We start from the raw sequence: 27,048 nt of genomic DNA, 5'->3' as shown, positions 1-27,048 counted from the left end.
CGCCAGGTAACTGGGAAAGGAACCCAAAGGTCCTAACCAACATAGTTGTGCAGGGGGAGGCAAAGAAAAACAAAAAGGAAAAGAAGCAAAAAGGTATCAGGAAGAATAGGGGACAAAGAGGGAGAAAGGACAGAAGGAGGTACTAGGGGAACATGGAGTGCTACCACCCCAAGTGCTCTAGAGCGCTCTGGTGGGGCCCGCGGGGTTGTTATCAGAGATTTTCTTTTCATTTTTGGTACTGAGGCTTGAACCCAGGGAAGCTTAACCACTTAAGACACATCCTAGCCCTCTTCACTTTTTATTTTTAGACAGGGTCTTGCTAAGGTGCTTAGGGCCTCACTAAGTTGCTAAGGCTGGCCTTCAATTTATGATCCTTCTGCCTCAGCCTCTTCAGTTGCTGGAATTACTGGAATGGCCCACTGCTCCTGTTTTGTTTTTTATGTGGTACTGGGGGATGAACCAGTACCACTGAGCTATACCCCCATCACTTTTTATTTTGATTTTGAGACAGGGTCTCACTTAAGTTGCCCAGGATTTCACTAAAGTAGGAAAATTACCACAAGAAGAGAGACAGTCTGGTGGTCAAGACATTTTCTGGTGGTCAAGACATTTTCTGGTGGTCAAGACTTGTGATCATTCTGCCTCTGCTTCTGGACTAGCTGTGATTAAGACATTAGCAATCAGGCTCCTGATTTTGGTTCTAAGCAGCTAGTTGAAGAGACCCATCCACAGTCCACTCCGCTTTTTGGTGCTGAAGATTGTCCCCATGGTGTGGCACAAGCTAAGTACACTACCACTGAGCTCCACCCCTAGCCCTCAGTTTCCTTTTAAGGGAATGTTTAAGTCTGAGTACTTACTGCCAGGAGTTTAGGACCTGCCATCATCCGCTGGGAGGCATTAAGCCCAACTCTATTAGGGTTACTAAAAAGCGAGAATGGCTGTAGAAAGGGGACATCCAGTTCCAGCTGTGGGTTCCCTCCCCGCCGTCATGTCCCTTCTCCGGGTGTGTTTCCCTGCTCCTGTCTTGCACAGACTTTGAAAGCTTGCATAAACTCCAGAATGGCCACTGAAGCCTCCAGGCACTTTCTACTTCAGTCCCTGAGGCTAATCCTGCAACTATATCCGTTTGAGTCTCTTAGTCCTAGTTTTGAAGAGAAGTTCACCTTTCCATAGGTAGCTGTACAAGTGCTTTCAGTGGAGTCACTGAAATAATCAGCCGTCCCTTCTTGGCCCAGAGTACTACAGCAAGATGTGGGCCAGAGGATGGTACCACATAGATGGTGACTCATCTCCAATGGAGGCTTGGACAAGTATGAAATGCCCAACATAGGCAACTATTTTCCTACTATTTGGGTAAATCAGGTAGGTGGGTCCCAAGTATCTTTACCTACTGTATTGATTTTTTCTTTTTTGGGGGTACTGGGGATTGAACTCAGGGTATTCAAGTCATATCCCCAGCCCTATTTTGTATTTTTATTTAGAGACAGGGTCTCTCTGAGTTGCTTCGTGCCTCAGCAATGCTGAGGCTGGCTTTGAATTTATGATCCTCTTGCTTCAGCCTCCTGAGCCGCTGGGATTACAGGAGTGTGCCACCATGCCCAGTCCCTACTGTATTAATTTTTTAGGGCTATCCTAACAAAGCACCATAAACAGGATAGTTTAAAGCAACAGAGATTTCTCATCTTCCAGTCCTAGAGGACTGAAGTCCCAAATCACACTGCTGACAGAGCCATGATTCTTCTGAAACTTGTAGGGGTGTCCTTCCTGGTCTCTTCTCAGCTTCTGGGAATTTACTGACCATGTTTGGCATTCCTTGTTATATCATTCCTATTTCTTCCCTTGTGAGTTTGTCTTCACAAGCTATTTTTTGGGGAATGAACCCAGGGATACTCTGCCACTGGGCTACATCCCCAGTTTTATTTATTTATTTATTTTTAGACAGTGTCCCATTAAGTTGCTGAGGCTGGCCTCAAACTTGTGATCCTCCTGCCTCAGTCTCCTGAGCTGAGTCCCTGGGATTATAGACATGTTTTACGACACCAGGCAGATGCCTTCTTCTTTTAAGGGTAGCAGTCATATCAAAGCAGGGGCCCACCCTACTCCAATGTGACCTCAACTTAATGAATTGTACCTCCTTTCTTCCCTCCCTTCTTCCCTCTGTAGTACTGGGGATTGAACTATGGAGCCAAATTCCAGCCCTCTTTTCTATTTTTAATTTTGGGGCAGGGTCTTACTGAGAGGTTGCTCTTGAACTTGGAATCCTCCTGACTCAGCCTCCCTCCTGAATAATTGAGATTATAGACATGTGACACCATGCCTAGCTGCAATGACCCTGTTTCTACATAAGGTCACTAATGTGAGGAACTGGGGATTAGGACTTCAACACATCTTTTTTGGGGAGGATGTAGTTCTATCCTTAACAGGGACCTATGTTGGCCATAGAGCCTCTTTTCCCACAAATCAGATAAACACCTCACCGCTACAGCAGAACTGCTCCCAAATGCAGATGCTCTACCGCCAAGCTACAGCCCCAGCCCTAAGGTGTTTTTTTTTTTTTCCAGTTGTAGATGGATACAATATTTTGTTTATTTTATGAGGTGCTGAGGATCAAACCCAGTGCCTCAATGTGTTTGGTGAGAGTTCTGCCACTGAGCCCCAACCCCAGCGCCCCAACCCTAAGTTTTAATTTTTATTTTTGAGATACAGTCTAACTAAATTGCCTGGGCAGGGCTGGAACTTGTGGCCTTGCAGCCTTGGATCCAGAGTAACTGGGACTACGAGTGTGCTCCACCTTGCCTGGTTTAGGTAGAATTTTCCCCTATTTTGGGGGATAAGAAAATAAGTCCAGGGCTGGGTGTAGCTCAGTCTAGAGCACTTGTTCAGCATGCACAGGGCCCTGGGTTCAGTCCCCGCACAGCAATGACATTTTTTTTTTTTAAAGAAAACAAGGCCCTTTTCCCTGCTCCCTTCTCTCAGCAGCCTCCTCGCTCCCTCCCTCTCTTGCCTTGAGCAGGGTTCCAGCTCTCTTCTGTGACTGTCATCATTTTATTCTGTGCAAAAATCCTGGGTGAATCCCTATGACCTAGACTAGCATTTTTCTTAGATTCTCTAAACAGAGCCCTTTATTAAGGGATGTTTTGTATAGATTTTATCAATAACCATGTTTATCTCAATTTATGCTTATTTGTAGAGTAAAAGGGTATTTTATGAAGACTTTAACAAATTCAAATGAGTGGAGCCAGATGTGGTGGCTCAGGCCTGATGCTCCAGCTACTCAGGAGTCTGGGGCAAGAGGATCACTTGAGCCCAAGGTTGGAGACTGCCCTGGGCAATGGAGTGAGACTCCATTTCCAAAACAAAACAAAACAGACTAATAGTGTTTAATTATTATGAAATTCGTAAGAACAAAGAGACTGTGGATAAAACAAAAAACTCTGAAATCAGGCAGCGAAATACAGGTGAAAATTAATATTAGAATCCTCAGCATTGGTAGTCTATGTCTCCATTTTATTATAAAGAAAATCATAATCCATGCACATAATCACAAATGTTTCCCGCATTACATCCAATGTGATCTTATAAAAATGCGAACCTGACCATCATGTCATCCATTCTAAATTGCCATCCTCCTCAAGATGCATTATTATTTTACATATAGCCCAGAAAAAAAGCAAAGAAAGCCAAACTTTGATTTTAGAGATATAAGAATGTACTACCTCTGCTGCTCAAAAGCCAAAGGTCTGTTTCTCAGCTTCAGAACAGTGCTCCTGATGGTGTTCTAAGCAGCCTGCACAGCTGTGCTCTAGCTGGGCTGGCTATCTTTCCTCTCACACAGTCTTCCAGGACTCAGGTCAAGCTTCACTCCCTCTGGACAACCTTCCCCAATGCACCTGACCAAGGCTACATCCTGCCTAACAGCCTGGACATTCCCACTGCCTAGATTGAACCCAGGGCCTCCTGCTGTAGGCTCCAGCCTTCTGGGATATCTTCTTTTAATCTTTTGGTACTGAGGATTGTACCCAGAGGCACTCTACCACTGAATCATATCTCCAGCTCTCTCCCACCCCCACCTTTTTTTTTTTTTTCTTTTTAGTTTTATTTAGAGACAGAGTCTCACTGAGTTGCTAAGGGTTTGAATACATTGCTGTGGTCTCCTGCCTCAAACTCCCCAGCTGTTGGGATTATAGGTGTGCAACATAGCACCCACCGGCTTTATGTTTTAGTTTGAAACAAGGTTTTGCTAAATTGCTTAGGGACTCATTAGGTTGCTGAGGCTGGCCTCAAACTTGCCATTTTCCTGCATAAATCTCCTGAATTGCTGGGATTACAGGTGTGCCTGACTGGGTATCTTGATAGCATTTATCATGGTAGACATCTTAGTCTGGTTTATGTTTACCTGATAAGTTTCCATCTCCTCCATTGGACAAGTACCAAGAGGGCACAGAGAATGGACTTTTGCTTCCAACCATATCCTCAGTGCTTGGCACAATACCTGGTAGTACATAGCAGACACTCAGACATTAGTTGCATCAAGCTGGGAATGTAGCTCAGTGGTAGAGTATGTACTTAGCATGCACTAGGTTCTGGGTTCAATTCCCAGCACCACCAAAAAAAAAAAAAAAAAAAAAGATCAGTTAAATGAGTGAGTTATGAGTTGAAATCAATCTTTTAAAATGTTGCTGATTTTAGGATACTTTTCAATTCTAAAGTCTAAAAGATCCATAAATGTAGAGTGATAAGACTTTTGTGTCAAGAGTTGAACCATTTGAATCATTAGCCATGTCCACCAAATTTTCTTCTCTATCACAAATATCAAATTTATATCAAAATCATTGAAAATTCCTTACTATGTGTAATAGCCTTCCTAGCTTGATATTATCAACTCAGAGTGGTCACTGTGTTTTTGTGAACTCTCACTGTTCCACAAGTTGGTGCCAAGCTGGAGTATCTGAACCTGCCATGATCTTCAGGTGTGCATTCTTCTCCAACTACACCTGATTTGTACCAGAGAGGGCTGGTCAGATAGAGCTCAGCTTCCCAAACAATGAAACACTGTGTTTTTGTTGTTATTGTTGTTTTGGCACTAGGGATTGAGCCCAGGGGTACACTACCACTGAGCTGCAACCCCAGCCCTTCTTATTTTTCATTTGGGGACAGGGCCTTGCTAAATTGCTGAGGATGGCCTTGAACTTGGGATCCTCTTGCCTCAGCCTCCTGAGTTGCTGGGATTATATTCACCTGTTTCTGAATAATGAAATACTTGTAAGAAATTCTTTGTATTCATAATGATGACGAATGCTTTCCTTTGTTGTCTTCACCAAAACACGTTTATCTTGATTTTGGAAGCACAAGGTATTAAAACTTGGTATATAACACATTTGAGAATATAGATATTTCTTTTGTGTTACACTTTTTAAATTTTAAATTTCCAAAGAGGAGATTTGAATAAAATGCTCAATTAACAGGCTGGGGATATAGCTCAATGGTAGAATGCTTGTCTAGCATGTACAGGTCCTGGGTTCCAGCCTCAGAAACATATTTATTTTCAAAACCAAAGAATAATTTGCAAACTCTTGACTCACTTTATCAAGTCTTAATTATTTTATTTATTTATTTATTTTCTTTCAGTAATGGAGATGGCACTAGAGCCTTTCACATGCTAGGCAAGCACTCTGCCACTGAACTGTGTCCTTTTAAAAAAATGTATTTTAAGACAGGGTCTAAGTGGCCCAGGCTGGTCTTGTGATCCTCCTGTCTCAGCCTCCCAAGACGCTGGGATTACAGGGATGTGCCACTTAGCCACATCCCCAGCCCTTTTTAATTTTTTATTTAGTGACAGGGTCTTGCTAAGTTGCTTAGCAAGTTCAAACTTTCGATCCTCCTGCCTTTGTCTCCTGAGTTGCTGGGATTATGGGTATGTACCACTGAACCCAGCCATAATCTGATTTTTAAAAAACCTATAGTGTAGGGTTTAATTTTAGGGCAAAATATTAAAAACTTTCTTCATAAGTCCATGACTAAGAAATAAAGGGATGAATTTCTTTTTGAAATTTTCATGGAAATCTCAGCCAACACAATAAAGCAAGGATAAAGAAGACATGAGGATTAGAAAAAAAAATAAGTCATTATTCAGAGATGACATAAATATATCATGGAAAACCCAAAAAAACCAACAGGTAATATAGCAAGTTCCTTAGATAAAAGGAAACTTGCCAAAAAAATCAAATGTGTTTTGCCACATTGTGTAGTGGTGTACAACTCTAATTCTAGCTACTCAGAAGTAGAGGCAGGAGGATAGAAGTTCAAGGCCAGCTTGGGCAACTTAGCAAGATCTTGTGTCAAAATAAAAAATAAAAATGGTTGAGGATATAGCACAGGAGTAGAATAGCACAGGGTTCAATCCCTAGTTTAAAAAAAAATCAGTTGGGTATTTATTGCCAGCCATGAACAGAGGATACAATTTTGAGAGGTAATATCATTTATAATTGAAAACCCCCCACAAACACCTAAGCTAAAAGTCTAAAAATGTAAATGCAAATATGTGTTTGCTATATTATACGTGATAGTGACCAAATTAAAGAATATCTAAGGGCTTGGTGTATAGCTTAGTGTAGTGGTAGAACACTTGCCTAGTATTCATTGAGCCCTGGGTTCCACCCCCAGCGCCCCCGCCTCCCCCCCTTTTTAATACACACACACACACACACACACACACATATATGTGTATGTATGTATGTATCTATCTATATAATCCCAGTCACTTGAGAGGATAAGGAGGGAGAATTGCCAAGTTTGAAGCTAGCATCGGCAACTTAGTGAGACCCTGTTTCTTTAAGAAAAAGAAAAAAAGGGTTGGAGGTGTTGCTCAGTGGTTCAGCACTTTCTCAGCATGGAAAGGCCCTGGGCTGTACCCTAGTACCTCAAAAAATAAAACAAAAGGTAAAACAAAAAACCTAAAGTAGAACTGGTGCCTTGCACACATATGGGTTCAATCCTAGTACCACAAAACAAACAAACAAACCTGAAAAGGAGGGTTTTATTATATTTTTATAATAAAATAAAAACATTTGAAAAGGAGGGTTTTATTATATTTTTAGATTGGAAAGTTTAATGTTGCAAGATGTCAATTCATCACAAATTGATCTATACATTCATAGTAATTCCAGTCAAAACAACCTACATATTTTGGTTTTCTGGGGGGTGCTAGGGATTGCATATCCTAGGGTCTTGTGCATCCTAGGCAGATGCTCTGCCACTCACTAGGTATACCCCAGCTCTTTATTTTAGAGGAAGGACTGCTAAATTCCCCAGGCTAGCCTTGAATTTGGGATCCTCTTGCCTCAGTCTCCCAAAAGCCTGGAATTACAGAGTACCTGGGATTAGGTGTATGTAACGGTATAGCAACAAGAGGTATTTTTGTGGAAAAGGAAGCTGAAAAATAAATAGGACTGGGGGCGTAGCTCAGTGGTAGAGTGCTTGCTTGGCACATGTGAGGCCCTGGGTTGGAGCCCCAGCACACCCCCACCCCCAGACTAAATAAAGTAATGTGAGATGATTAAAGGGTTCCTATGAACTTCTCATGGAAAAGGTGAAGTTTGACTGCTTTGGGGCTGGTATTAGGCGAACATCTCTTTGGCATTTCTTTGGTTTTACTGCTCTAGGGATACTGTTGGGTGTTTTCTGAAGAGTGTTCCAGAGTCTTGGTTCTTGGATCTTGAGGGCAAAGAGCATTCTGCTGTCACATGTCGTTAGTAAAAGTTTCCTACTGCATTCTCCTCTTAAGGAGAAGAGAATTCATGATATGTAGTAAGATTTTAAGACTTAGAAAAGAAGCAAATATAATTTTGTTTCATTTAGGATTTTCTAATCTTCCTTGATCATGAACATTTTCTTTGAAATACTGGAGTGATTTATATATATATTTGTTTCTTGCCCTATCTGTGAAGTAGCCAGGGGCTGAATTGTTAATTACATGGATGAAGAAACGGATGGTCAGGCAAGTGAAGATTTACAGGAAGTCACAGAGCTATAGAGTCTTTGATGCAAACCCAATTTTTCTAAAGAAAAAAAAAATCCAGTGCTTTTTTTTTTAATATCAAACACTACTTTTCATGTGAAATAGCATTTTAGAGATGGAATAAACCTTAGTGATATCCTTGACTAGTAATCTTATTATGTTGATGAGGCAACTGGGGACCAGACAAATTAAGTGCCTAGCCCCAGGTCAAGAGCTTGCAGACTAACAAAAGGAATGAAAGGATCCGTGACTCAGTGACTCCCAATTAAGTGCTCTACTGCCCTACATAATTATGAAGCAAATCTGTGTCAACGTAGGGTGAGACCAAATTGACTATCCAGATTGGGCAGGTGCTCATAGGTGCTGAATGATTTACCTGGAAAGAGAGATACCAAGCTCTGCCCAGGTGTCATGTAATTTTGAAATGAAGACTCAGGATCCACTTGGTGACTGGGTTATGATAAAGCCTAGTATTGAATATTGTTGTTGTTTTTTTTTTTAAGAGCTTAATTGCTTTACTTGTGTCATGTCTTTCTTCTCCTTCTCAAAGTGACAAATGCCATTTAGAAGGGATTTAAAGTTTCTGATTAGAAGTGATTTCACAACTCTAATTAGGTGCGTCCTAGAGTGTAACAAGGTTGGGAATAATTTTTCTAAAATGTGTCAGACATGAGGAATACAAGAAGAAGAATGCAGTTTATTATTACCCACACCTGGCCTAACCTGTAGGGCAGGGAAGGGCATGTTCACCGCAGTCTTGCTGTCAGGAAGCGCAGGTGAAGATGTGAATGGCAGGAGTAGGTAAAATCAAAACACACCTTGATGAGGGCTGGACCACAGTGGGCGAAGGTCCTCAGATGCAGTGAAGAAGGGCAGAGAGGAGGAGGGACCACGAGAGGAGACAGACAAAAAGACAGCTGAAAAGAGGAGGGTAAGTCAAGGCATATAAAATGGGGTTGAAGAAAATAAGTGAGTACAAGTATCATCCAACTTTTGGACATTAAAAGGAGCAGTAGTTCCTTTTATGTGTAAACATTTGAGCTGTAGCTGGTGGCCAGTGAGCAGAGTGGACAGCCTGGCTTGAAAATCTGCAGACTTCCATCAGTGGGCGTGGTTCCCTTAGGGACAAAGGAAAAACAGAAACAAAGAAGGCATATATACCTTCTCCATCTCTCTGCTTCAACTCTCTCTTAGGGACCTTTTTGTGAGTGTGAATGGAGTGGTGGTGGCTGCAGCAGAGTATGATTCTGAAATTCCAGAGTCCCCGAGGAAAATACTGATATCAGGCTGATTGCACCCCATCAAGCTCCCAGTGTGTGCAATCTAGTATTTACTTAATATGGTTTCAAGTTGCTTGAGAAAATCTGTTAAAAGCAATCCTTCAGCTGGGCACAGGGGTGCTATAACCCCAGCAGCTTGGAAAGCAGGAGGATCCCAATTTCAAGAACAGTCTCAGCAATTTAGTAAGGACCTAAGCAACTTTTCTTTTTTGGTACTTGGGATTGAACTCAGGGGCACTTGACCACTGAGCCACATCTCCAGCCCTCTTGTATTTTATTTAGAGACAGGGTCTCACTGAGTTGCTTAGGGGCTTGCTTTTGATGAGGCTGGCTTTGAACTCATGATCCTTCTGTCTCAGTCTCCTGAGCCACTGTTATTCCAGGTGTGCGCCACTGAGCCCAGCCAGCCTTAAGTAATTTAGTGAGACCCTATCTCTAAATAAAAGATAAAAAGGGCTGGGAATGTTGCTCAGTGGTTAAGCACCCCTGGTACCAAAAAACAAAAAAAGCAATCCTTCATTTTCTCAAAAGTAATGACCTATATTCGGTCCAGTGGTGCATGCCCTGTAATCTCAACAATTTGATAGGCTGAAGCAGGTGATCACAAGATTGAGGACAGTCTTTGCAGTTTAGCAAGATCCTGACTCAAAATAAAAAATAAAAAGGGCTGGGGATATAGCTCAGTGGCAGAGCACCCCTGGGGTCAAGCCCCAGCACGGTAGGAAGAAATAAAAAAAGAAGAGAAAGAAAAATTTAATACAACTAAAAAGGGGTCAGGGTCTGGGTATGTGGCTCAGTGGTAGAGTGTTTGCCTAGCATGTGGGAGGCACTGGATTCGATCCTCAGCACCACATAAAAATAAATAAAATAAAGGTATTGTGTCCATCTACAACTAAAAATATTTAAAAAAAAAAAAAAAAGAGGTGAGCCTTTAAAATAAATAAATAAATGGGGGTCAGGTCTGGTAGGTGCATACCTATAATCCCAGTGACCAGGAAGGTTGAAGCAGGAGGATTGCAAGTTTGAGGCCAGCCTCAGCAAGATCCTGCATTAAAATAAGAAATAAAAAGGACCTAGGATATAGCTGAGTGGTAAATTACCCCTGGGTTCAGTCCCCAGTGCCAAATAAAAATATTAATTAATTTTTAAAAAAGGAAACAGTAAAGTCAGGAGTGTGTAGATCCTAAAACTTACTTAAAATTCTATGAGAATCATTAATTTATTTGTTGATAAGTCTCTCAATTTCTAGTATTAGAATTATTCTCTGCCCACCAAACAGCAGTTTTAGGGATCTACCTATCAATGCTGCCCAATATTTAAGAGGCAGCAGAGGTAGCAATGGTAAAACAGGAAAGCTGAGGTGAAGAACAGGGCAATTTAAACAGTCTTTTTTTTTTTTTTTGGTACTGGGGATTTAACCTAGGCTGCTCTATCACTGATTTAAACCCATAGCCCTTTTTATTTTTTTAATTTTGAAACAGTCTCACTAGGTTGTCTGGGTTGGCCTCAAATTTGTGATCCTCCTGCTTCAGCCTCCCCAGTTGCTGGGATTATCGGTGTGTGCTGTCTCGCCCAGTGTATTTAAAATCTTTATTATATTACTTTTCTCTGGTTATAAAAATAAATGTCCACTGTGGAAAATACAGCTCTTTGAGAAATATGAACGCAGAAAGTGAAAGTACTCCGTCCCTAAGAGTGAATCACTTGTTTTCCCCTCTAACATTTTATTTGAAATTTCAATAACATTTATTTAAAATAATTTCTTTTCTTAAATGGGACCATATTATGTCTAACAGCAATTTGCCTTTCAATGCTAAAGATTTTATTTGGTCAATTGAGTACACAGAAATCTACCACATTGTTTTAAAAGATTGCATAGTATCCTATGGTATGAATGAATCACAGTTTAACCACATTTCCACTAATGGAAAAATGTTTTTACAATTAATTTTCTTTGGTGGGTATTCTTGTTCACTCACATATCCTTGTGTATGTGAAAGCACTTTTGGACATAAAACCCTAGAACTGGATTTGCTGGGTCTAAGGGCGCATGCATTAACATTTTTATTAGACTGCATTTAAATTTTAAATTTCCACAATCGTCTGTAGTTTGAAATGGCACTAGCACAGTTCTTTGTTGTCGCTCAAGCAGCCCTCAGCAAGCCTAGCTTTAATTCACTGAAATGATGGTTTCCTGCCACAGACTGGCATGTGACCTTAGGTGTTTTTAGTTTACACTTCAAAACCAGTTGCAATGAGACTGATGATGCAGTAGTTGCCTAGCATGTGTGAGGCCTGGGGCTTCACCCCCCAGTACCAAAAGGAAAAAGAAAATCATCTGTATTTTTTTGGTGGTGGTGGTGGGCTTGATTCCTTTTTTTTCCTCCCAAATTGACATTAGTTTCGGATATATTTTTGAAGTTTTTTTGTTGTTGTTCAATGGTGTAAGGGATTGAATAAGGGTGCCTAAACCACTGAGTCACATCCTCAGCCCTTTTTTGAGACAAGGCCTCCCCTGAATTGCTGAGGCTGGCTTTGAACTTGCAATCCTCCTGCCTCAGCCTCTTGAGCCGCTGGGATTACAGGCGTGCATCACTATGCCTGGAATGTTTTCGGAGTTTTGAATAGCATTTAGTAAAACAGATGAAACAAGACTAATTTATTATCCAATTCTTCCTTCTTTCATTGGTTGGAATGTATATGACAAGTTGGTGTCCTTGGGAGGGCCACTACGTTACTGGCTGCAAAAGGCCATACCTGCCAATTCTCATTTCCTTAGCATATGGTTACAGTTTCTAATGCTTTTCCCATATGAAACCTAAGTCATCAGTTCTGGCCACCTTAAGTCACACTTCCATTTGGAGAGGACAAAAAAGACATACTTTATTTCTTTTGGGGTACTGGGGATCAAACCCAGGGAGGGTCTCCCTTAAGCTAGGTAAGTGCTTTCCCATTGACTTACAATCCTAGAACCAGAAGATGAAATTATAAGAACACTGATAACAATACCTTTCTGTTATAAAGTGATTTTTTGTTTCCTATGGAATATGTATGTATGTATGTATGTATGTATGTATGTATGTGTGTGTATACACACACACATATTTATGTCCTACTAAATATATAATTTAGTACTGGGGATTGAACCCAGGGATGCTCTACCACTGAGTGGAATCCCCAACCCTTTTTTATTGTGAGACAGGGTCTTGCTAAATTGCCCAGATTTGACTTGCATTTGTAATCCTCTTGCCTTAGTCTTTAGATACCTGGGATTACAGGTGTGCACTACCATGCCATCTTGAATAACAGATTTTAAAGTATCTGTGCTATTTATTGGAACTAGGCATGGTTGTGCACCCCTATAATCCCAGTGGTTTGTGAGGCTGAGACAGGAGGATCTTGAGTTCAAAGCCAGTATCAGCAAAAGCAAGCCGCTAAGCAACTGAGACCCTGTCTCTAAATAAAATACAAAATAGGGCTGGGAATGTGGTTCAGTGGTTGAGTGCCCCTGAGTTCAATTCTGAGTACCACAAAAACCAAACCAAAACAAAAAACTGTACCATTTATTAACTGGGCAATTACTAATGAACTTCCTTAGTGTTAAACACCACCCCCACACACACACGTTAAACCATATAATTGTTTATATAAATCAAATACTGCATTATCCCTACCAGATTATATATTTCATGAGAGGAAGAAACTTGGTTTTGTTCATTGATATTTCCCTAGCTTCTAGAATAGTATTTGGCATATAAATTATGTACCAAAAGATGTTTGGTATGTATTTGTTGAATGAATAATGCATTCTTTGAAGCTAGAAATATCCTATATTTTGTGTCCTTATAGCAAATGCCAAGTTGTTGCTTAAAATTAAGGAAAAACAAATCCTCATTCAGGAATAGAAATATAAGACTTTCTTAGAAGCTATGTGTAAAATATTTCTGGCCTAAATAACATTCAAGATTCTTTCTTGCCTTAATATACTTTTTTTTTTTTTTTAAAGAGAGCGAGAGAGGGAGAGAAAGAGAATTTTTAATATTTATTTTTTAGTTTTCGGCGGACACAACATCTTTGTTTGTGTGTGGTGCTGAGGATCGAACCCAGGCCGCATGAATGCCAGGTGAGCGCGCTACCGCTTGAGCCACATCCCCAGCCCCTTAATATACTTTTTAAAGAATCAAAATTCAATACAAGAACACATACTCGTACTATAAAAACTAGAATAAGTGGGTAAATTTTTTTTTTTTTAGTACCAGTGATTAAACCCAGGGGTGCTTAACTACTGAGCTACATCCCAAAACTTTTTATTTTTTCTTTTGAGACAAGGTCTTACTAAGTTGTTTAGGGCCTTGCTCAATTGCTAAGGCTGGTTTTGAACTTGCAATCCTTCTGCCTCAGCCTCCCAAACCACTGGGATTACAGTTATGTGCCACTGGGTCGGGCTAAATATTTGATTTAGAAAGCAGTGCACTGTTTTTTTGTTTTTTTTTTTAATTGGTACTGGGAATTGAACCTAGGTGCACTTTACCACTGAACCATATCCCCACCCCATTTTGTAAATTTTGAGACAGGGTCTCACTTAGGGCCTTACTGAATTGCTAAGACTGGTCTTCAACTTGCAATCCTCTTATCCTCCTGTTTCAGCTTCCAAATTGTTGGGATTACAGGCAACCACAGCATCCCAGCTGTTTTTTTTTTGTTGTTGTTTTGTTTTGTTTTTTAAGATTTGAGATCATTGTTGTAAAAATCAGATCTGAGAGTTAAACTTCTTGGTCTCAAGCTATATAATTAAAGTCAATTTTCTGACAAAGCATAAAAATGTCCACAAAAATCAACATGGCATCAAATTGTTAATAGAAAGCATAAAACTATATTTTTTACTGTTACTTGTACAAGCAAGAAGACAAAGAAAATATTTACATGTAACATTTATGCTCTGGACTGTGCTAATGTTATATACATAAATGACACAAATGAGATATCTGTCCTCAAATACATATGACATGGATGGGATATTTGCCCTCAGATTCATGCCAAATGTGCAGTTATTTGGATTCAAAGCCAACAACAACATAACAAATGCAGAGAACAACAGTCCAAAAAAAGAAAAAAAAAAACAGAAAGAAATCTTCATTAAGGCAAGATCCATTTAAATTTAGAGCTTATACTGGATAATAAACAGTTTGTGAAATAGTCAGAAGAGAAGGGAGAGAAATATTCAAGCAACAATTTAAGGAAGTCCATTTTATAAGATCATTTAATTCCAGTTGTTCAGTACTTATTTATGTCAGACCACCTCTTTACTGAATGTTGAGTTTCCTGTACTCAGACTTGGAAAAACATCATCTTGTGGTTTGAAAATAGCATACTCTCAAGATAGTTGAGTGAAAAGTATATTTTTGGCTTGCTATTTTTTTTTTTTTACAACAAATTCTACTTTAAAATGAGGGTGAATTAACCAGACTTGAGATTAACTCTCATTGGTAGAACTGTGGGAGGTTATTCACTATGCTTGGAAGATAATGGACCAGAGCTGGGCGAAGTGGCACACCCCTGTAATCCAGCAGCTCAGGAGGCTGAAGGAGGAGGATGGAGAGTTCAAAGCCAGCCTCAGCAACAGAAAGGCACCAAGCAAGTGAGACTGTGTCTCTAAATAAAATACAAAATAAGGCTGGGGATGTGGCTCAGTGGTCAAGTGCCTCTGAGTTCAATCCCTAGTACCCTCCCCACCCCCCCCAAAAGATAACAGATTAGATTTTATTTTAGGCAGGGGGAGGGGTGGGAATCAGGGATTGAATCCAGGGGTGCTTAATTAAGAAGCCACATCCTCAGCCCTTTTTAAATATTTTATTTAGAGACAGGGTCTTGCTAAACTGCTTAGGGTCTCATAAAGTTGCTGAGGCTGGCTTTGAACTCACCATCCTCCTACATCAGCCTCCTACCTCAGCAACTGGGTTGCTGGGATTATAGGCATTTGCCACCATGCCCAGCTATAGATCAGATTTTCAAAAGCGTTTTATACATAAATCATTGACAGAAGAGGACCTGAAATAAAGAAGAGTTTTTGATCTGTTAATTATTATTTTTTTAAATTTAAGAATATAAAGGGGGCTGGGGATGTGGCTCAAGCTCGCCTGGCATGCATGCGGCCTGGGTTCGATCCTCAGCACCACATACAAACAAATATGTTGTGTCTGCCGAAAACTAAAAAATAAATATTAAAATTCTCTCTCTCTCTCTTTTTATTTATTTATTTATTTATTATTTTTTTAGAGAGAGAGAATTTTTTTTGGCAAGAGTTCCAGGCGAGCCTGTGCAACTTAGCAAGACCCTGTATTAAAAAAAAAAAAAAAAAAGAAAGAAAGAAAGAAAGAGGGCTGGGGATGTGGCTCAAGCGGTAGCGCGCTCGCCTGGTATGCGTGCGACCCGGGTTCGATCCTCAGCACCACATACCAACAAAGATGTTGTGTCTGCCGAGAACTGAAAAATAAATATTAAAAATTCTCTCTCTCTCTCTCTCTCTCTCTCTCTCTCTCTCTCTCTCCTCTCTCACTCTCTCTTTAAAAAAAAAAAAAAAAAAAAAAAAAAAAAGAAAGAAAGAAAGAAAGAAAGAAAAATTGGGGGAGCAAGAGGGAAGCTTTCATAAAACAGAGTAGAGGAAGAATTGTGCTCAAGTTAAAGGACAAAATCTGAAGAATACCAACAGCAGAAGCATTCTGGAGTAAAATGAATGCCAATAGCTCTCTCAATATGAATTTACTAAAATTAAAAGGTAAACAGCCTCAACTTGTGGAGGCTTACAACATCAGAATGTGCAGCACACTTGTGATACCAGACCTTCTAGGAAAAAAAGAAATACTCAAAACAAAAAAATTTTTTTTTTTTTAAGAGAGAGTGAGAGAGAATTTTTAATATTTATTTTTTAGTTCTCGGCGGACACAACATCTTTGTTGGTATGTGGTGCTGAGGATTGAACCCGGGCCGCACGCATGCCAGGTGAGCGCGCTACCGCTTGAGCCACACCCCCAGCCCCCAAAACAAAAATTTTAAAGGGTATGGAAATGACTCTAAAGTGAAAATTAGAACATTCTAATTTACTTTCAATAAATGAAAATAAAAATCACGAAGGATTATTAGATACTATTATGTTTTTGATCACTTATCCCAGAAAGTGAATTATTAGGATCGTATCTCTTCAAAGCCAATGGAAAAGTCAATGATCCTTCTAAAAATATTCAGAATAGGGTACATTTCAACATTTAAGAAATCGCGAAATAAATGTGTAAATTATTTGAAAAAAATGTAAAAATTAAAAATTTGACTGATATTATGCTTGTAATATTTCTAAATCATTTAAAAATATGTGAATATTATTACTTCTATTTTAAAAGATATAAGAAAAATTACTCTTTTGGGGGGCTTCTAGGAAAACTGAAGGCATAATCAATATCCACACCTAAACGTGCATGTGTGTGTGTGTGTGTGTGTGTGTGTGTGTGTGTGTGTATCTCTAAATTTCTTTTTAGGGATTATTATCTATTTAAGGTGCATGAAGAGCTCAGTGACAGTCCAGGAATCAGAAACCAGCTCAAGTGGATCATTTCATGAGCATAACAAATCACCCCAAAGCCCACCTTTAATAACTAAAGCAGTCATAAAAACAGGCCGATAGTTACCCTACTCCAGCGAGAACATAATCCTCGGGCTTATTGTTGTGAAGCAGATGTCATTATGGGTGGGGCTGACGCGCCGAGCAGCCGAAACATTTTTGAACCACCCCCCGCCCCCCGCACACTTTCAATGGGATAGAAGGGGCTCCAAAAGGTAAGGGGAGGACTCCCAATCGCCCATTCCTGCTAGGAATGAGCAAGTCTCGACGTGGCCGTGGTACTCGTAAAGACCACTGTGAGATTTCGTCAAATTCCCCACAATTAAGTCCTACTCTGCGAAAGAGACCGTCCCTCTCTCCCCTCCCCTGCCGGCTCCTCCTCGGGACACTTGGCTGAGTCTTTCTTTCCCTTCTTCCCACGCTGAGGTGAGGCGGCACGCAAGCTGGAGACGCCTGTTTTTCTCTGCGCGCGGAGGGAACGCTGCGGGTAGGAAGCCAGAGAGGCGGGAAGGGAGCGGGCGGCATTGTGGGGAGGCAGAAAAGGCTCGCCCGGGACGAGCCGGGCTGGGGGAGAGAAGGGACACGAGGGCCGCCGGGCCGAGGTGACGAGGGAAATCTCTGACTCCGAGCTGGGACAGGGCGCTTCCGGCGGGCCACGGTCGCTCTGGGCCTGGCGCGGCCCACCTTCCAGGCCCCAGCCCGGCCGTTTAGGGGATTAGGAGAGAGAGTAAACCGCGGCTCGCACTTGCCTCAGAGCGGGTGACCAATAATTGATAATAGTCTTTGCTGGGCGCCGGGCCTTGTCCTACAATTTCGAACAGTGTCTCCGGCAACCACGACGCCATCTTGGGACGCCACCGCCGTCGCTAAGACAACCAGGAAGGGGCGGGGCTTGATTGGGGTCAGGAGGCCAAAGCCCTAGTTTAAACCGAATCACGCTTTTGAGCTGGCAGGGGTGTTTCTAACTCGGAGAGATCGTTTCTTCTTCCAAGGGTCACAAGGAACCCTGGTCCGTGAAATTTCCACGTCCAGGTCTTGGGTGACCCGAAGGGGAATTAGTTCCTGCTACCACAGAGGGGAGGGGGTGACCCCGGCGGAGGGATACCAAGCGGAGTCCCACAGTCCCCTTCCTGGTCCCTCGAAGGGATCGGGAGGAGATCTGAGGCCGCTTGGAGAGTTGATCCAAGGCCTGGGGAGGGAGGGGCGATGTGATGGCCCGCGAGTAGGCAGCGGGGCCGGTCCCGCGGACGCTCCAGCGAGCAGGGGCCAAGGGGAAAAGTAGTTCCCAGAGGGTGTTGGAACGGGCGGGGAGAGGCGGCGCGGGCGGAGGCGCACGCCGGGCGGGGTGCTGCGGCTCAGCTGATAATTGAAGGGACCCGTAGAGCCGCCGCCGCCGCCGCCGCCAGGGGGGGGTGGGGGGAGCGAGTGGAAGTTACTGCCGCGCCACCGAGTCCGGACCGGAGACTTTGGGGCCTAACTAGGTAATTGGGGAGCAGTGCTGAGCGGCTGGGGCAGGCTTGGGGGAGGGGGCCGTACTGAGGGGTGGGGGATGACGGGGGGGGGGGAGGAGCTGGAACAGAAAGTCCCAGGAAGCCCGGTTGTGTCATCGCCGCGTTTCGGCCCCCGCTCGGCCTGCTCTTGGCGGTGGCGGCTGGGCCGCGGAAGGACCGGCCCAGGGGTTGACGGGCGAGGCGCTCGAGGAAGACCGCGGCCTGAGGGACCGGGGCCGGCGGGAGCGGGGCGGGGTCGCTGGGTCCCCCCTCCGGCCCCCGGCAATGAGGAGGGACCTTCACGGAATCGGGGTGAGGCATGTGGGTCTTGGGGAGTCCAGCGGGGATTGGGGGGGCCGGAAGTGGGCTTTGGAGCTTGGAGGGCGTCTAGGAAGGGAGAAAGTGGGGGGCCGGAAGTGCAGGTGGGGGGTGTGAAGACGGCAAGGGTTCCCCGGAAATGGGACTGGGGGCCCGGAAACCGGGAGAGGGGAGGCTTCGGGCCGGGGACGGCCCGGAAATGGAAACTAGGGAGCAGCTCGAGTGACAACAGTTGTGGGAAGCGAGGGTCAGAGGAGGGAGAGGCCGGAGTGACTTTAGACCGCAGTAAGGGGTTTCCTGCCGGGGGGACGGTTGGGGGCGGGCGAGCTCGGAGCCGGGGCAGCGCGGGGCAGTTGTTTTAGCCGTGGGAAGTTGGGGCTGAGGAAGGGTGACGACGTGAGGGTTGGTGGCGGGCATGGAAAAGGCCGAGAAACTTGGCTGAGAGGAAGGGAGCAATATCCGTAGAGATTGATGGGACTGGGAGTGGGTGGGTGGGGAGGTTAACTAGGACTTGGGGAGGGAGGTGGTCCAATTGTCACCTCAGGCGCATTACATTCATAGAGACTCAGGCGATTAATTTATATATGGATTACATAAAACCTGTTATGATGTCTGCCCCCTCCTCGTTCCTGCCCCGAAGTGAGCGGGGCGCTAGTACCGAGACAAGTCGGGGGGAGTCGGAGTAACGAGGGCTGCGAATGTCTGACCCTATGGGGGGGGGGGCTCTTGATTCCTCAGAAACGGAGAATATCTTAAATGTAAAGCTCGTGCAAATTGGGAGGGTGATAACTTACACCCTTGAGCTCCTGTGGTGAGGGGAGGAAGGGGCAGCTTCCAAACCCTCAGGACGGGCTTGTTTTGAATAATGCCGTTTTACTGTGGGGGAGATTGAGCTGGAGCGTCGCGCCTGGCTATGGGGATGGTTGAACCGCTTCGTTACTGAATTGGGGGAGGGACGGTGTGGACGTGTGCGTGGTGGTGGGCTGCTGACTGCGCTTGGATGTCTGACTGTCCTCCTGCCGCCTCCCGTACTAGTCGGCTCTCCCGATCTTTCCTGGGCTGCCAAATCACCCGATCTGCAGGCTTTCCTTCGTTTTGTAGGCCCTTTAATGTGTGTTTAACTTTTATTCCTCTCGAGAGTCTCATTAGATATTTTTGGCATTTCATTTAAAGACCTGGCAAGTTGAGGCTTAGAATCTCGTTTAAAAACAAGACAAAAATACGTGATAGAAAGTTGAAAGAGCTATTGAGTGGGGTAAAAAACGGACGCTGGGAACAAAGGTCCTAGTTGTGTTAGGGGAAAAAAAAAAGGGCAGGAGGCCTGTGTGTGAGGCCTTGTGTGTGTGTGTCGCATCTACTGGATGTGGGGACAGTTAGAGTGAGGAGTGGAGTTACCATAGGTTTAGAGACAATAAATTGTAGGGAGTTTTATACCATGCAAAGACTTCAGTATTAAATGTTGGAGTAAACATCAATATTAAGTTTTGAAATAAACACAATTTCTTTCTTTCTTTTTGGTACTGAGAATTGAACTCAGGGGCACTTGACCACTGACCCACATCCCAGCCCTGTTTTGTATTTTATTTCCAGACAGGGTCTCACTGAGTTGCTTAGCGCCTTGCCATTGCTGAAGCTGGCTTTGAACTCATAATAATCCTGTTTCAGCCTCCTGAGCTGCTGGTATTACAGGCATGCGCCACCGTGCCTGGCTGAAACACAATTTCTTATTGACTCCTTGTGCCCCGATTAGCCCCACCAATACAGAACTGGTGTGGGTTTCTAATTTTGTGCCATTACAGAGTTTCTACATTTCATTTACTTTAAGCTTAAGAGAACATTAACGTGGTTGGGCTTGTGGGCTTTGTATATGTCTGCTTTTCCATGAAAGTACCAATATCCAAAAGAATTGTAAACTGTAATTAAGATTTATCATTGTTTCCATCTGCTTCCCCTTTTCTCAGGAATGGGTAGGTTTTAAGTCCACTCAGCTGACATTTACTATTTAATTTGTGTCTGTGATCAGGTATTTTTGTGTGTGTTTTTTCCCAATTATCCAAAAGTTTGAGAACTCTTCTGGTATTTAGAGTTCCACAAGGTACTATAGTAAAATATTTTTAAAATGACTGGGATGCTAGACTAGGGTAAAAATCAGTGCTTTCACCTAGCAAAGTAAATTTTGAGTATTGTTTATTTTTCCACTTTAACTTTTAAGAGTACTATATTTATGTTATTTAGATGAGGTTTTCTGATCCTATTTTAAGAACCTTATCCTAGCAAAGAAGACACATCTACGCCTTGGAAATTCACACACTGCCAGTGTGACCTTGAACTAATCACTTCCCTATCTGCTCCATTTATTTTATCTATAAAATGAGGATGGATAATTACTCTTTTACCTTACCAGGTGGTTTTGAGACCCAACAATGGCTGTGAAAAAAGCCATAGTGTTAAATAAGTACTAGATATTGTCAGTTTTACAAAGTTGCATTAACTATTTTGAGGTAATTTAAAAAGGTGCAGTTTCTCACCATGGTGTGGTGGTCATCATCTATAAGGTAGGTTGAAGATATGAAATATAGCACTTTATAGGTAGAAATTGCTGCTTAATTGGTAGTGGGCACAAATTTTATCTGTTAAATTAATTTTAAAAGATTTTTGCATCAATATGCCAGAAACTTTTTCTCATGTCCTACTGAATAAGCTTGTTAATAAAATTCCTCTGAAGTTTTTCTAAATATGATTATTGACCACATTTATACCTGTTCTGGTTTGTGGTTGCCATGAAATTGACTTTCTAATGTCAGAGATCCCAGTAAAAAGAAAAAAATTTCTGACTCTTGGTCTCTGTTGACTTTACACAGTATAGAGGAAACTACCCCACCACCCCCCAAGTTGAGTTGAGGTCTTTCTGAGCAAATGTGATACCAATTGCTTCTTTAATTTTCCCTGTTTGCCCAGGTAATTTGGTGGACTTGAGTCAAAACAGCAACCTACTTGTTGCTTTTCTTTTTCACTCAAGTTAATTCTTGGCTGTTGCTGACCTAACATGCACTGTTCCTCATCTAATCAAAGCAAATGCCTATTACATAGTAACCTAGTAGCCATAGAATGTAAAGAACAACTTCATACCTTCAGCTAGGATCCTCAAACTTCTACCCTATGAGTTTTTTCTTTGTAATTCTTGGATTATAGTTCTGCATTTGTTGAAATGTTGTTTCTCCAAATGGATTATAGGCTTCCTGAGGGCAAGAGTTATCTCACATCACTGTGATATATACGAAGGTGCACTCATAACCCTGACTGAAAAATGTCCATTTCATTCCCAGACCAGACCAGTATGTTAGCCTTGTTTTGCCAAACATGTAGTCTTATGCTTGGAAGAATTCTCTCTCCCAACAGATTCTTCAGAATGCTTTCTGAGGTTTGATCAGTGATGGTGACCTGTTTATGTGACCCTAATATGTTGTGTGAATGCCTGAGTAGATGTTAATTGTCACCTACATGTTTCAGTATTAAGCCAGTGGATTATTCTGTGCCTTTTTTTCTGTAGGCCAAGCTGCAGTTAACAGGGTCAAGCCTGAAGGGAGTCCAGGCCAGATAAGATGGAAGAATAAGGATCTGGTGGATATTACTCAATAAGTATAATTGTAGTTGTTGTATAATCTTGGTGCTTGTAGTTTTGTTTTGTTTTTTTGCTACTGGGAATTAAATCCAGGTGTGCTTTACCATTTACTGAGCTGCATCTTCAGCCCTTTTTATTTTTATTTTTAGATTAGGTCTTGCCAAGTTGCCCAGGCTGGCGTTAAACTTGTGAGGTTCCTGCCTCAGCATTCCAAGTTGCTGGGGGTTTTAGGAAGTATCTTTAAGGCTTTGACACTATTAGATTGATCCATTGTGGATTAATAATTTCTCATTAATGAGAGGTGTTAGAAATTTTGGATTATGGGCAAATTGCTGAAATTGCAGGCATCTGCCAACACACCCAGCTCAGTCTCTTGATTTTTAAGTAAAATTTAATTTGGTTAATGTTTTGTATTTTAAAAAGTGTGGTTCTTTGATTAAATCTAATACCTTATTGATAGTTTCAAATTATTGGTTGAGATTTCCAGTATTAATACCTTCTATGGTATTTTAAACTGGATTGGTCAGAAGAAAAAGGAATTTATTATTCAGGCTTATTTGCTTTGTTTTGAGTGTGTAGAAGCTTGGTAAATTCCATGGTTATACTGACTGAAAAAGTCATAGCCTACAATGGAAAAGCTCCCCACCAATCTTGTTTTTGGTAGTGAACAGCGTTGTTCAAGTGAGTATCCTATTTGAAGAGAAAAGTTTCCAATTCTATGTCCTCTGTCTTTGTGATCTTGGGCAAATAATTTAAACTTCTGTGTGTTCCAAGTGCATAATCTGAAAAATTTCACTATACCTCCCACTTAAAGTTAATTGTTATTTACATGCTAGTTATTATATTTAGGAGATTAGGCTACACAGGTGAATTAAAATACAAGGCCCTTCTTAGAATATACCTTTAACATATACATATAATTCATATGTATGTAATTTTACCTGAAAATACTTAATTATATAATAATATTCCTTAGTCAATTATAAATTATTTGAAATCAGTATTCCCGAGTTTTTGCCTTAGTATCTTACTGAACCATAACAGATTTTTAAAGTGTTTGTTGAAAATAAGCCTTTTGAGAAAAAAGAAGGTACTATTAAAGAAGTGTTTTGAAATGATTTTGTATTCTCTTTTGTTTGTTTTGATCCACATTCTGCATCATTGTTAATGCCAAAATGATTTTTTTTTTTTTTCCTTTTTGGTAGGACTGGAATTGAACCCAAGGGCACTCTACTGCTGAGCTATGTCCCTCAGCTCTTTTTATTTTATTTTGAGACGGGGTCTCAGTTGCCAAGGCTGGCCTTGAACTTGGAATCCTTCTGCCTCTGCTTCTCTAGTTGCTGATATTACAAAAATTTGCCACTGTGCCCAGCCAGTTTTTGGAAGTTTTGGATCAATTGAGTGTGTTTTAGGGACTGCAAGTTCTTTTAAATAATACACTTTGTCAAAACCATTGCTGATTTTTTTTTTTTTTTTTTTTTAAGTCTCAAAAATGGTCCATGGAGTGGATGTATCTTAGTAGTAAGTAGAATGCCATGGGTTCAATCCCTAGTACTGTAGACATAAATGAACCATTTCATGTTATTCTTAAATTGCCTGTTATTTGCATTTAAAAGTTCGTTTTTATTTTTAAAATTTTTTTATTGTTTATTTTTTAGTTTTGGGCGTACACAACATCTTTGTATGTGGTGCTGAGGATCAAAACCGGGCTGCACAAATGCCAGGCGAGCGCGCTACCGCTTGAGCCACATCCTCAGCCCCTAAAAGTTGGTTTTTAAAAAAAACTGTTTTTGAGACAGGGTTTCATGCTATTGCTCCAGCTGGTCTCTTACAGGTGGGCTCAGGCAATCCTTCTAACTTAGCCTCCTGAGTAACTTGGACTGCTACCACCTTTGTTACCATGCTGGGCTTTAATATTTGATCATTTGAGGACCAAATATTGCTTTGGTATAATGCTAAATGATTAGTGTTTTCAACTAGTTTGTAATTTTATGAATCATTTTCGTTTATTTTTTTTGGTACTGGAAATTGAACCCAGGGGCACTTAACCACTGAGCAACATCCCCAGTCCTCTTAATTTTAATTTTATGTTACTTACAACCTTGCTGATTTGCTGAGGCTGGCTTTGAACCTGGGATCCTCCTGCCTCAGCTTTCCGAGCTGCTGGGAGTACAGGTTTGCACCACCACTCCCGGCTACTTTATTCTTTAGTTTATTCCCTTTTTTTTTTTTTTTTTTTTTTTTTGTAGAGAGAGTGTGTTTCTCTCTATAAATAAGGTGTTATTACCTATACATGTTTTTTGAAGACTATTTAATCAATAAGCCTTCAATACATAAAGTTACAGTATTTTAATGTACATTTTAATCAACTTGTTGTTAGCTGTCATAACCAATGAGTTCTAGCCTGACTTTAAGACTCTTTCTCTATCCTCGGGCAGCACTCTGAATAAATAGATTTACCTTTTGTTATCTTCTTAAGGTCAGATTAACTCAACTTGAAGTCTTTATGCTGGTAAATAAATGTGGAAACCTGAAGTGAGTTTTTATGGAAGACCGACTCAAGTTTACCATTGACTTGTGATTTAAGCTACTTTGTGTCCTTAGCAGTTTCAGGGAGATCATATGGAGTGCTTCCCTCTTTGTTTTTTTCCCCTCAAAGACCAAATTTAAATAGCAAATATGTAAAAATGGTATTAACTTCTGTGGCTCCAGCATCTTGTTAAATTTCTTTTCCACTCTTGGATATAGTGAGACTGAACTATAGTTCATCTCTGAAAACAAACAGAAACTCTTCAGCATTCTTGCCCTTGCTTTTATTGTGTCTATTGTGTCTACCTGAATTTTGATATTCTTCCTTATATGGTACCTCTTGTAGCTACATATCCATGCTTAACTTTCTTCTGACAGCTCCCAAAAGGTTTTTTACTCTGTATTCTCTAGTCCCGCTCAAATAACATTTTACTTACAGCTTTTATAGTCTCTCTTACATAATCAGTTATTTATACTACTTAATTAGATCTTTGCTTTTTTTTTTTTTCTTTTTGGTAGTGGGAATGAACTCGGGTGCACTTTACTGCTAAGCTGTATCCCCATTCCTTTTTATTTATTTGGAACAGTGTCTTTCTAAGATACTGAGGCTGGCCTCACAAATATGATCCTGTTACCTCAGCCTCCCAAGTTGCTGGAATTAGAGGTGTGTGTCACCATGCCTGGCTAGATCATCTTTTGGCTCTTTTTTTTTTTTTTGGTAATGGAGATTGAACCCAAGGGGTACTTTACCACTGAGCTTCATTTCCAACCCTTTTATCTTTTTAAATTTTGGAACAGGGTCTCCTTAATTTGCTTAGGGCCTCGCTAAATTGCTGAGGCTGGCCTTGAATTTGAGATCCTTCTGTTCCAGCCTACCAAGTGGCTGGGATTACAAGCACATCCCACTGCACTGGGCTAATCTTTGGCTTCTTGAGGGTAGAAATATATTATGCCCAAAGGGTCTGGCACAAGGCTTCCAACATAAACATTACATGGGTCAGTGACAAGAGTTTGTTTTGCTGTATCAAAGTTATTATTTTGCGAGATAATTTCAGCATTATTTGTCAAATTTACTGTTAACGTGCTTTTATTTTTTCAGGGCTTGGTACTTAAGTGTAGGATATAAATTTTTCAAAAGTAGGCCCATTAAAATTAAATACTTTGAAGGAATTGGTAAGGCATTAGAATATTTTATAACTTGGTCACAGTAAATTTAGCGTCTGGGATAATATTTATTAGTAGATGATGGTTTATTTATTAGTATGTATTTATCAAGTGCTTAATTTTTGCTAAAACTGTGCTGGAGAAATACAAAAGGTACTTAAAGCCTGGTGCAGTGGTTAATGCCTGTAATCCCAGTGGCTCTGGCAGGAGGCTTGATGATTCAAAGCCAGCCTCAGCAATTTAGCAAGGCCCTAAGCAAAAGGGCCTTTCCTCAGTGGTTGAGTGGCCCTGAATTCAATCACCAGTAAACCCCCCCCCCCCAAAACAAAAAACAAAAAACAAAAGGGCTTAGTTCTTGGGTTAAGCATGGGGCCAGCATATCTGTAATCCTAGCTACTCTGGAGGCTGAGGCAGGAGAATAGCAAATTTGAGCCCAGCCTCAACAATTTAGGGAGATCTGTCTCAAAAAATAAAAGCTAGTGGGGTAGCTCAGGGGAGAGCTCCCCTGTAAAAACAAATCCTTGTCCTCTTAGTTCTGTTGTTTCATATAGTTGATACATAACTTACTTGATCATTAGCTGTCTATATCTGTATGTGGGGTTGGGAATGTAGTTGAGTGGCAGTGAATTTGCTTGTTAGCATGGATGAAGCCCCTGGGTTCAATCTGGAGCACCAAAAAAATCAACAAAAACACCCTCCAAAATATCAAATAAAAAAGCCCCTAAATTCTATATGACATTTAATATTATGCATAGTTATTAAATACAAAATTAAGTTTTATTAAGTGGGCAGTCTGAAGTATGTAAATTTACATCTGGGTAGAAGTTATTCAGGAAGACCTGCAGAGAGGAGTTACTTGAACTGGCTCTGATAATTTTTAAATAGATACAGAAAGAAAGGAGAGCTTAAAGGTATTATGGCCAGGATCCATGTAAGGTTAATGAGGCCTTTGGAGTATGGGATCAGTATTTATGAAGTAACAGCAATTTGGGTTGGCATTGAGGTTCTTACAGATA

The 27,048-nt window shown here is 41.4% G+C and overlaps 2 protein-coding genes across 26 annotated transcripts in view; one reads left to right on the top strand and one right to left on the bottom strand.

The window, feature by feature from the left end:
• Positions 1 to 18,048, bottom strand: part of Fbxo36 (F-box protein 36) — an 82,327-nt gene extending 64,279 nt beyond the window's left edge. For 2 of the 3 annotated variants that reach the window (XM_078018164.1, XM_040267990.2), the window contains exon 1: positions 17,659 to 18,048. Coding sequence is in view for 1 of the 3 variants with exons in the window: in XM_040267990.2 (XP_040123924.1) it covers positions 17,659 to 17,754 (96 nt within the window). In the remaining 2 variants the exon portion in view is untranslated. Of the gene's footprint in view, positions 1 to 4,396; positions 4,601 to 17,658 lie in introns of those variants that run through there. The other variant, XM_078018165.1, reaches the window with a different exon arrangement.
• The window catches only part of Trip12 (thyroid hormone receptor interactor 12), a 150,889-nt gene continuing 141,107 nt past the window's right edge, over positions 17,267 to 27,048 (top strand). For 8 of the 23 annotated variants that reach the window (XM_078018155.1, XM_078018154.1, XM_078018159.1 and 5 more), the window contains exon 1: positions 18,248 to 18,390. The gene's annotated coding sequence lies outside the window, so the exon portion shown is untranslated. Of the gene's footprint in view, positions 17,397 to 17,838; positions 17,919 to 18,238; positions 18,391 to 18,503; positions 18,712 to 18,859; positions 19,003 to 27,048 lie in introns of those variants that run through there. The other 15 variants (XM_078018160.1, XM_078018163.1, XM_078018158.1 and 12 more) reach the window with 10 other exon arrangements.

The sequence above is a fragment of the Ictidomys tridecemlineatus genome, chromosome 7 (genome assembly GCF_052094955.1).
Source record: "Ictidomys tridecemlineatus isolate mIctTri1 chromosome 7, mIctTri1.hap1, whole genome shotgun sequence".
In the NCBI taxonomy this organism is placed as follows: domain Eukaryota; kingdom Metazoa; phylum Chordata; class Mammalia; order Rodentia; family Sciuridae; genus Ictidomys; species Ictidomys tridecemlineatus.
The sequence above is the reverse complement of the archived record's forward strand: the minus strand, read 5'-3'. Positions and strand labels throughout refer to the sequence as shown.